This window comes from Pelmatolapia mariae, linkage group LG23 (assembly GCF_036321145.2).
Source record: "Pelmatolapia mariae isolate MD_Pm_ZW linkage group LG23, Pm_UMD_F_2, whole genome shotgun sequence".
Taxonomy (NCBI): Eukaryota; Metazoa; Chordata; class Actinopteri; order Cichliformes; family Cichlidae; genus Pelmatolapia; species Pelmatolapia mariae.
This window is the reverse complement of record NC_086246.1, coordinates 25,369,170-25,380,953: the sequence shown is the minus strand read 5'-3', so window position 1 is coordinate 25,380,953 and position 11,784 is coordinate 25,369,170. Positions and strand designations below refer to the sequence as shown.

The window sequence follows — 11,784 nt, the reverse complement described above, 5'->3', positions numbered from 1 at the left end:
ACAACATGCCAAGACTTTCAAAATAAAGCTCATGCGTATGCGCTACCTTATTTTGTTTTATAAAATTGTATTTATTTTTAAATTATTGGATAGTTTGGACTAATTCCTCTCAGAAATATAAAATAATAAACTTTAAATTAAATTTCACCATTAAATGAAAGACTCTGAATAAAGTTGATTTTTGTTTTTCTATAATTTACTGTTTATTTTGTTTTTGTTATTTGTTTTTTAATTATTAAGTCTAAAAAAGTGTTGTAATCTGTTCAGGTAACACATAATAAAATGTTACCATAAGCACATTGGTACAGTATTTAGAAATAAGGGGAAAACAGTTTAAAATTAAAATTTAAAATTTTCTTAGTGGATCTTGGGGAAGAAATTGTTTTAGAAAAGTTAACATGTTCGGTTTTAGAAAGTTTAAAAAAAAAAAAACAAAACAAAACATTTGTTCATTTTATTTAACAAAAATGTTGCTACTTTTGTGTTTTGTGAGCCTACTTTTTTTCAAACCTGATGACACCGTTGTGCTTTTAAGTTTTCATCACATCCGGTAGTTGCGTGGTGTAAATTCTGGCAACTTGATACCACAAAGCGACTCCGCCTAAACGTCTCCAGTGCCTCAATTAAAGGGGAAAGTGCCATTAATCGCAGTCAAAACATACAAAAACACAGCAATAATTCATTTTTAAAGAGACACAGGCAGTTCAAAAATGACTGTAGGACTCCCTGAAGGCTTATTAGTCTACAACAATAAAACATTTTTCACCATAAGGAGCATTTGGCATCTTTCTTATGATCATTATCAAATTATTATCCAATAATCACACAGAAACTCTCTTGTTTAATGCACTCATGCCCAGTTTTAGAGGAACAGTAATCAAACCTTCCTCTTTAAGAGGCTTCATATTATATTTTAGCTGTAAAAATCATGAACTGTGTAAACTGGCTCTATTGTTAAGTCAGAAATGTTCCTTCAAGATCACCATCAAGTCTGAAAGGTGTCATGTCGTTTTCCATTTTTCTTTGTGACAGAAATTAATTGGTTCAAACACCGTGACAATCAATGAGATGGAAAGGAGTTTATTTGTACACCTTCTTTGCTTTACAGAACAAACAGAGCAAATACAGAAGAGCATAATTCATGCCGTATTTAACAAAGGTGTACAGACAGGTGGGTGAGGACTGCTGGCTTTAAATACAAGAGCAATGAGAGTTCCTGGAAGGCATCATAAAGTTACATCACCAGGAAACCACACACTCCACCCAGCCGCTTGAAGTAAATAACGTCTCATGTCACACAGTCATTTTCAGAGCAGTAAAAATCTGTACCTGAGGAGCTGTAGTCATACACACTCATGATTATTGATTTAAAGAACAAACGACACACATTCACTACAGCTTTTTAAGAAGTGGTTTGGTTTTTTGTTTTCTGTTTTTTTTTACAAGGGGTTCCTTGAACTTTAAATGTGATTGGATGAATGGAGGTGGAGGTGATGGGAAAACAGAACTGCAGGAGAGGGATTTGGACCCAGAACAAGCATCAGTCTCACGTGCTGAACACACAAAACCACTGCTGAAGTGTGCAGGGCACAATTTTAGGAACTGCATCCAGACAGAATGAGGCTACCTTCATCTACTGTTAACTCCAGGTGGCCCCTGACTATATTCCTGATACCTCGGAACTCGGGAGCGATGTTCCATATGAAGCTAGTTTCTGTTGTTTTGGTTCTTTGCCATTCAGATATCACTAAAAATACGTCACTATATACTTAGATACAGCTTATTTAATGAGCTAAAAATACAGTGGCAGTACAGATGAAAGGTTTACAGCTTAACTACTGTTTACGTTCAGTGCCGCCATCTATAATTGCTTCTTTTTTCTTTGGCTAATGGCCATACTAAACTTAAGGCCATACCACTGTGAGCACGCCTGATTTCATCTGATCTCGGAAGCTAAACAGGGTCAGGCCTGGTTAGTACTTGGAAGGGAGCCATCTCTGATTGCTTACTCGGAGGATGTTGGTCTGCTCCAACTTTCTGAGTGGGAAATCCAAGTTGAGTGTTCCTCAAAAAATTTCCAATTAGGAACTTGGAATTTCTGACTTCCAACTAATTCAGGGGCCCACTATTACCCCAGCACACATAAAGACCCCCGCATGTGCACCTTACAGCCAGCAGCTGCAACCATTGGAGTGAGAGTGTGTGTGCAAATGTTAGACAAGGTGCTTAGGCATAGAAAAAAGCACCTGTATGACTGTGTGGGTGGTGTGGTGAACGAGGCTTGTGGTAAGAAAACACTTTGAGTGCTTAACTAGAGTAGGAAAGCAGTATATGACTACCAGTCCATTTACCATCTGAGCTGATGGGAATGAAGGCAACAACCAACAGGTTGTCTGGAGGATGTCTCAAGTTGCCTATTGGAAATTTAGTGCAACTAAACAAATGGCAAAGGACATGCCTCTTTGAAGAAAGGTTGATTGACTGGTACTTATATAGTGCTTTTCTACTCTATTTGGGCAGTCAAAGTGTTTTCTTAGTGAAAGCCTCATTCATGCATTCACACATGCGCTAAGCTAACAGTCAAATAGGTGCACTTCAGAGTTCAGCATCTTACCCGACATCTACTTCAACATGCAGACTACAGGAACTGTGTATGGAACGGGCAACCTTCATGATTAGCTGTTAGCCCACTCTACCTTGTGACCCACAGCCACTATCAGCCACTACAACAACAGTAGTAGAAAAAAATGGGTTTTGCTTGGTGAAGTCCTATGAAAGCTCCAGCAACAGGAGATTGAGGACAATTTTGTCTAGCCTTTCATGCTCTTGAAACTGCTGCAGAAAAGATAGACTGTAATGGAATATCCCTAAAATAGCTGTCAGTCAACTGGACCTTTCGATTGTGCTTATGCTGTTGGTGCCTTTTGGAGCATTTTAATGCAATGATCTATTATAAGCTAACTGAATGGATAAACACATGGGTTTGCTAATCTCAGCAGATAATGGCTGTTCAGTACTTACAATTGCTAAATGGTTGTGGAAATCACTTATGTTCTCTGTGTGTCTGCAGGCTTACCCACTGGCTGGTTTTTGTATAAATCTATCCTTGAGCTGGTTCCCTCTTATCTGTGTGTATACATGTGTAATCAGCAACCTTCCCTTCAGTCATAACAGACATGCTTTAAAGGGCGTTTTGGGAGTTTTTCTGGGAGGAAACCCTCCAAAGCTGGGAGGAGACCGTGGGGAAGATCCAGAACATGTTGGAAAACTTACTTGTTTCAGATCATCAAATACATTTAAATAATAGACAAAGATAACCCAAGTATGAGCATCTACCCCCCCACACCCAAGTTGACTCTGAGTAACCACATTTTTTTGGAAGGCTGAATTCAATGTCACTAGTTACACCCGGACCTGATTACGACCACACCTGTTGAATCAAGAAAATAAAATAGAACCTGATTTCAATATTCTCAAAAAGAAACACATTATGTCATGATCTAAAGAAACAGCTGACAATCAAAGTCACTGACATCTATCAGTCCGGAAAGGGTTACAAAAAGAACAAAAACAAACCTACACAGCATTTCATAAAAACAGCATCATAGCAACAGTCAAACATGGTGGTGGTAGTGTGATGGTCTGGAGTTGCTTTGCTGCCTCAGGACGACTTGCTGTAACTGATGGAACCACAATTCTGCTCTCTACCAGAAAATTCTGAAGGAGGATGTCCGACCATCAGTTCATGCCTTGAAATCCTCAGTTAAAAACAGCATTTTATATCTACTCAGGCTTTCTTTGTCTAAAATTAAGATTTGTTTTCTCATCTGAAATATGTAAGTTAAAATTTCAGGAGATCCAGAGCACAGATCCAGATTTGTTGTGACCACAACCCAGCTTCACATAAGTAGAATGCAATGAATGGACGGATGGATGGATGGATGGATGGATGGATGGATGGATGGATACAATCTCTGCTGCCTTCTTGGCCAAGTCACTTTTGAAATACAGGTTTTTAATCTCACTGAGGCTTCTATCTGGACTTTTTTAACTCCACTTCTAGTCTAGTTATGAGCACTCTTGGTTGAAAATACTACCAGACTACAGCGCGAGAAAAGAAAATGTGATATATTTAAGTCAGAAACAGAAGTTGCTTCAGTAGTCTGACTCGTCTGAAAAGTCTCCCTGCTGCGTCCAGTGGAATCCCTTCTTCTTCCTCCTCCTCCTCTTTCTCTCACCCATCAGCATGGCAGCCAGCAGGGTGATGATGACGGTGATGGTTATGATGAGCACAGTGACCGTCTCAGCAATGCACAGCTCGTCATCCACGTTTATCAGAAGGTAGCCCTGGAGGTCAGGTGGCGAACTGCATGTCAGGTTGTAGTAGTCATCCAGGAAGAGCCGCTGGATGCTGCGCAGCTTCCGGAAAACTCTCTGCAGGTCACAGTCGCAGTTCCAGGGGTTCCCCTCCAGCAGGAGGTGGGTGCTGTAGGTGTGGATGCTCAGGAAAGTCTTGAAGCAGATGGTGGTCAGCTGGTTGTTGGCAATGTTGAGTAACGTCAAGCTGGCAAGTGGCTTGAAGACACCAGTCTCCGCCTCACTGATCTGGTTTCCGGCCAGGTTGAGGACTTCGAGGGAGCGAAGCATGGAGAAAGTGCCACTCCTCAGAGACGTCAGCTGGTTGTCCTGCAGGTGGAGCTGTCGGAGGAGGCTCATTGAGGAGAACGACCTCATCTGAATGGTCTGGATGCTGTTGTTGGTCAGGTTTAATCGCTGGATGCTGTCCAGGTGCCGGAAGGTCCGGCTGTCCAGGGTGGTCAGTCGGTTGTGGGACAGCTGCAGCTCCCGCAGTGAGGCTAGGCCAATGGAGAATCCCTCAGAGAGAGTGGTGATCTGGTTCCAGCTCAGATCCAGCTTCTGGAGGAACTCCAGCTGTGAGAAGGCACCATCCTCCACCACGCTGATGTTGTTGTTCTGCAGCAGGAGTACCCGCAGTTTGCGGGTGGTGTTGAAGCTGCGCTCGGGGATGATGGAGATCCAGTTGTCAGACAGGTCGAGGAGTTCAGTGATGGGAGGCACTCGGCTGGGGATCCGTGCGAAGGAAGCCCTTGAGCATATGGTGAACTTGAGGTCTCCACGACAGTCACAGCCCTTCTCACACCCAGAGCTGTGAGACCTGCAGGACGCCTCCATCACCAGCAGGAGGAGCAAAACCAGCTTCATGATGGCTCTCTGAAACAACAAAGAAGGATTTTACCACTCAGTGACCTCTTTCAGGACTGTGACATGGATCTCATACTGTGCAGGAAATATATATGGATTTAGTTTAAATCAGCGGTCCTCAACCCCCGGGCCACGGACCGGTACCGGTCGTTTGGTACTGGACCGTGAGAGCTGAGATGTGAAATTTATGGTTTTTAGGGTTTTTATCGTTAACTCGGTTTCACTGGGTCTTTTCCACTGTTGTAGTTGTGTGGCTTATTTTGAAAGAAATTACGCATTACCATAGCGACCAGAGAGCATTAAGGGGCAGAGAGGAGGAGGTTACTCTCAATGTTGTTGGCACTGCTAATAAAGTTACACAATTACACAGCGAATTTGCGTTTATTATTAAATGTACAAAATACCACAGTTTTTGTCTTGGTCGTATCATTTTATTTTGTTGTATTTATCCACAACACCTTAAAGGCCGGTCTGTGAAAATACTGTCTGACATTATACTGGTCCGTGGCGCAAAAAAGGTTGGGGACCGCTGGCCTAAATAGCTCAATCTTTGTCTCATCTGACCTTAAAGCTTTAGGTGAGTGTATGTACATATTTGAGCCTGTGTGGATTAGAGGAAATCCAATATAAATTCAAACTTGTGCAGCCAATTCTTGTTTTTTAAAGTTATTAAAAATGTATCCTGTACAATCATTCCACGCCTGAAAAAGACAGTTCAAAGAAATCATCATAATATCAAAATTACAGTTACATTCTTGCCCATAAGGAGCAGATGTAAATTTCTGACTACAGCTGTATATTTCTGTGCTTCTGTTGAATCTACATTTTTATAACTGAGAAAAACAGCCAAACAAACAGCTGGAGATCTCTACCAGTAAATGCTGTTGCCTTCATTTGTTCTTCAGTGTACAGTGAGTTAGATTTTCTTTGTTTTTATAAAGGTTGTAAATGCTGACTAAAACAACTGTGGGAAAAAAAATTATCCTTTTTTTTTTCATCACAGGAGCTCATAAACTAATCTTGTGACCCTGTGTGGGAGCTCGACTTCAAAGTATAAATCCACTAATCTACAAATGACAGCTTTCAGCAGGACTTCTTTACAGCACTGAGAATTTAAAATTTCCATAAAGACATATGCAGTACTATTTGTGATGAGATAAATGAGAAATCCAGCCTAAAAGGCTAAGAGAGAGATCCACTGTACCTTGGTGACACTGCAAACTTTTTAAAGGTGAATTTTTAGATTTTCTCATTTAAATTCATTCAAACTCATTTAAATATCCTCCAATCTGATCTATGATCAGAAATGGGTCAGGGAAAATATTCCTTTATTGTAAAAAAAAAAAAAAAAAAACAGCAGTCAGATTTAACTAATCATCCATTTACAAAACAGATGTTAAAAAATCTGAGATTTTTCCCCCACATTCAATCACAGCTCTGCCATTCAATCAGGGGTGTTTAAATGAACATCCATTTAAACACCACTGGGTGTTAAAACCAAATCAGACAACTCTAACAGAAACAACAAAAACCCTTTAATAACTGTCCAAATAGACAGACCACCTTTGCCATAAAGAGGTTGCACAGGAGTAACAACGATGGGGGAAAGGAGATCATGAGGTAACACATGGGGAAAAAAACATGAACATACAGGCGACACGACAAAGAGGAGGACAGGACTATTTATACACCGAGGGCTGATTGAGGAATCACTCAGACAAAAGAAGTAAATATAGCACAGGTTCCAAAAACCTCTAACCCTCAAAGTAAAACAGGAACTAGTCAAGAGAAAAAATGCTAAACACAGAGACAAAAAGAGTTGCATCAACTATGAAGACATACACAAGAGGACTGGAGGACAAAGGCATGAAGCGTATGAGACAGTAGAAGAAAAAGGTCAACTTTACACGCAGTTAGAACTTCACTAATACAGAAAATAATGCTCAGTAAAATCTAAACTGAAACGCAGACTCACTTAAAAAACCCTGGAATCGCCCCTGAATTATGCCCCACTCTCATTAGTCTGCAAAGCCAGATTGGGTCACGCCTGGTCTAATCTGTCACATTGCGTCAGAGATCATTTAAATAAGAGCTGTTGCAGCTCTATGGAGTTAAAGAGATGCTGTAATTACACATTTTAGAAGGTTTAGTTATACTGAAGCTATTTTTTTGATTATTTAATAATGCATACTGGACGTCTGAAGCCTAAGAGGTTTTTATGGTTTAAAATGTTCAGTAGTTTTGATTTTATTTAATTATAAATATACATATACTTTTGTCACTTTTGCTTTTGGGTTGCAGTGTTATATAGTATTTTATAATGTTATTTTTCCGAATATTACAACACTTTTTGTAATGCAAAATATCATGAGAGAAAAAATAAATAACTAAAAAGTTGCTGATTAGTTCTGGAGAAATTTTGCAGTAAAAACACATTTTTAAGTGAGCGTCTGCCCCCTAGTGGGTAAAAAAGGCACTGCAAGTGGACCTTTGGAAGTAATTTAAAAAAAAATCTAGTTTAAAAAATCCACTGGATATAACAGGAATCTCTTGGTTTTCTGACATATTTTCACTATTTTCCTGAACTTGTGTTGCAGTATTTGAATGAGAAATAGGTGCAGTGATTTATTTAGTCTTCAGACATAGTTCTCCATTTTGACAAGATGTTCAAGATATCAGCTTTTTCTCCCTGTTTCCCTTCCTTAAGCATGGCTTCCTTCCACGAACACCATTTCTGAGGCTTCAGTGAACAGTAGATGAAGGTCCAGGTGCATCTCTCAGGTCCTGCTTGTTTTGTATGTCTCAAGGACAAGACTTTCAGATACTGTAGATATTTCTTTTAGACCTGAGACTTGTTCTTTTGTTATCCACTTTTCCAGTTTCCTCAAATTTTTTAAGGTCAGACTGCACACCATGCAAGTTTTCAGCTAAAAGCTCTCTGAGAATCACCTTGTTGGTACAAAAATAATATTTAACTTCTGTCAAAATTCAATTAAAGAAATGGGAAAAAATTATGTTTTTGTGACTGGCTGTTGGTAACAAAGTGACTAAAGATAAACTTTATATGTAAACACAACACTGGTTCATCCCTTAAGTTAGGAGCATTTTTTATGCTTGAATGATCAATAATAGGCCAGAATTAAGTGGCTTAACAAACAAATAAAAAAAACCCATTCCTCCAATAACGGTCAGTTACAAGGACTGAAGTAAAAATGAATGAAAAAACATCCAATTTACAACATAAAACTGTAAAAACCATCAGAGAACTATTGCTCAAGACCACTTTAAAAAATGACAACAAAGTCTGGCTGCTTGGAAGCAAAATACAAAGACATGACAAGCTGTGGCTGTCGGGAGGCTAAAGTGAAGCTGTTGATGGAGAATAACCATAATTAAACTAACTGACAAAAATATTTATCATTAAAAAAAAACATGGAAAAATATTTTTCATCTTTGCCTGATGTGATGACCAGAGTTGTGATTAAAGGATTTTGGGAGTTTTCCAAGAAAGATTTCCAGGAAACAGACTGCTGACTGTAGAACTGAAAACTATTCAAACATCTGCCTGCAGGTGCAAAACACAGAGAAAAAAACCCAAAAGTCCTTTTGTGCAAACTGTCAGACTTTGTAAAGCCATCCAGGGGGCCGGACTGATTCGTCATGTGTGCGAATGGCGAGTTAATTTAGTAAAAGCTGCAGCGTCTCTGCACTACTCATCTGAAATGGACAAACGTGAATTCAGACTTCATGTCAAAAGTAGTCTGATAGATTTTAATAAGAGAAACAACAGAATTCTAACATAAATCCTATAGAATAGAGCACCGAGAGGTTTAACAGCATATTATAATACCAGAGAAGCAGCACTGCTCTCCTGTGTCACCAAAACTGATTTTGTTGATAAAAACAAACAAACAAATAATCATTTATTCATTAAAAAAAATTAGTTTATTGATTACAGATCTGGGAATGAATAAAGTTCATCTGAGTATAGAAAACTGGATGCAGCGAGAAAGCAAAATCACATACATGACTCGAGCACTCTCACAGTTTTAAAAAAGGATCCTCATCAGGGCGATGGCAGTAAAAACATCCTTTAAATGAAACAAATGCTCAGCAGACTCATTCACTATGTTGTTCTCTAATAAAATTATACCTGAACATGAGAAATAAGAAGAATGAGGAGCAGATGCAGCCTGTGAGATAAAAACCTCCAAAAAGTCTGTGTTATCTGACCATAACAGAAAGGTTTCATCTTACCAGCAGCTGCTGCTCCTGCCTGCCCCTCCGTCTGTCTGTCTACCTGCTGACAGTCGTCAACATCCAGCCAGCAGCAGGTGGAGAGTGGACGTGATGAAGCAGAGGGAGGGGCGGGTCTTCACGGTCTGGAGAACCCGGCGAGCGACAACACAAAGACAGAGTGATGGAAAGAAACACAGAGAGGGAGGGAGAGGAGGCAGGACTCGTCAATAATTCACCAAGCAGCGCTGTTGGTGTGCTGTTGTTATGTGGTGTGGGTGTGGGTTAGGAGACGGGAGCTTTAAGAGATTGAAGCCAAACTGGGCCACAGAGCAGAGAATTAGGAGGCCTGGACAGATTTGATTGACCGCAGGCGCCGCTGTGTTTATCTCCCCGATGTTCCTGCATGTTTACAGCAGGGTTCGTACACACAGCTGCATCAAAGTGTGGAAAAAAATTGGATCATCAAAGAAAAAATGGAAAAAATATGTCTTCAGTTGTAGTATTTATCAGTATAACCACCCTGAGGAGGCGTCGGTGCATCCATATACTGACCATACACCAAATTAAAAGAAAACAACTGAAAATAAACCGAATTAAAAGCAAAAAACTCAAAACGAAATCAATATATAACAAATCTGTTTTCGAGATTTCGAGATCAGATGTTCCATCACAAAAAAGGGTGATTTGTGTGCTTTCATGATGAGTGTCTGCGTCTTTTTTAAAAACTGGATGCAGAGAAAATTGCAAAAACACTCTTTGCGGTTTTGCTTTAATTCAGACACACTGGATGATTTTCCAGCATGAACAGCCTGTTTAAGGTCACGTCAAAGCTTCTCAATCTGGTTTAACTCCAGACTTTGACTCAGCCACTCCAAAACCTTCATTTTGGTTTTTTGGAGCGATTCAGAGGTCGACTCGCTGGTGTGTTTCTGATCATTGTTCTGCTGCAGAACCCATATGCTCCTGAGCTTCAGAGCATGAACTGATGGTCGGACATCCTCCTTCAGGATTTCCTGGTAGAGAGCAGAATTCATGGTTCCATCAGTCCTGAAGCAGTCAGTCCACAGAATATTTTCTCTGGGTTCATTAGGTGTTTTTGGTAAATATGAGACCAGCCTTTGTGATCTTTTTGGTCAGCAGTGGTTTTCTCCTTGAACTCTCCCATGGAGGCTATTTTCCCCAATCGCTGTCTTATTGTTGAATCATGAACTTTGACCTTAACTGAGGCAAGGGAGGCCTGCAGTTCTTTACATTTTGTTTTGGGTTGTTTTGTGACCTCCTTGATGAGCCATCGAAGCTCTTGGAGTAATTTTAGTCTGTAGCTTCACCACTGTTCCAGGTTTCTTCTTTGTGTGGATAATGTCTCTCACTGGTTCACTGGGGTCGCAAAGACTCAGAAATGGCTTTGTAACCTTTTCCAGACTGATAGATGTCACTGACTTTGTTTCTTAGCTGTTTCTTTAGTTCGTGGCATGACGTGTTGGTGTTTGAGATCTTTTATCCTGCTTTACTTTGTAAGACAAGCTATTTTTTGGCTTGGGGGTTTCTTTGTCTAATATTAACATATGTTGATGGGTTGAAATATGTACGCTTGATAAATATGCAAAAAAAACCAAAACAACTAAACTAAGAAATGAGAAAAGGGGGAAATACTTTTTCCTTCCACTTTATTAACAGTGCACTATAATTTATATCCAACGACTCAGCGAGTTCACTTCAATAATAACCAGAACTCTACAAAGAGCAGTGCAAACTATCAGCCCCAAACCCAGCAGACCCAATGACGCAGAGAGTGATTTAACCCAATGAACAAAAATAATACAACTTGAGCTCAGGTTTCTCTCTGAAAACAGTAATTCAGGTCAATGAGACAAGGACGAAGGAGCATCAGTGTGTTTTGGTATGAGCGATAACTCCCTCAGGACTCCCATGATGTCCTGAGGACTGAGACTCGGGTGGAGCAGGAAAAGAGCTGGTTTTATTTTCATTTAAAAAAGCAAAACATGCATTAACCTCTATCTTGCTAGCTTTTAATCTGCACAGAGCAACAGTTTGTGGATTTTAAGAGGGTTTATGTAACTTGATAGATTCACCAGAGGTTGAAACTTCGGAGATGATCGTCTGTTCTCAATGTTATGAAGGTGGATCACGTTTTAAGCTGCGGAGCAGATTATGTTCCAAATGAGACATAATCATGTACCAAACCACCACCTAGTGACCAATCAGATCTGTGTAAAACAGTGTCACCGTTCCTCAAAGAGCCCTCAAACTTCAGAGTCCAGAAACGATCACATCAAAAATCTCTGTAGAAACTTTACTCCT

General features: G+C 40.0%; 1 protein-coding gene across 1 annotated transcript; it reads right to left on the bottom strand.

Moving 5' to 3' along the window:
- Positions 1–1,074: 1,074 nt before the first annotated feature.
- LOC134620933 (insulin-like growth factor-binding protein complex acid labile subunit) lies at positions 1,075–9,641 on the bottom strand. The gene is given in 3 exon segments (XM_063467289.1): positions 1,075–4,211; positions 4,213–5,232; positions 9,481–9,641. Coding segments are annotated over 2 exon segments (1,158 nt in total). The 5' UTR covers positions 5,224–5,232; positions 9,481–9,641; the 3' UTR covers positions 1,075–4,064.
- Positions 9,642–11,784: the final 2,143 nt, after the last annotated feature.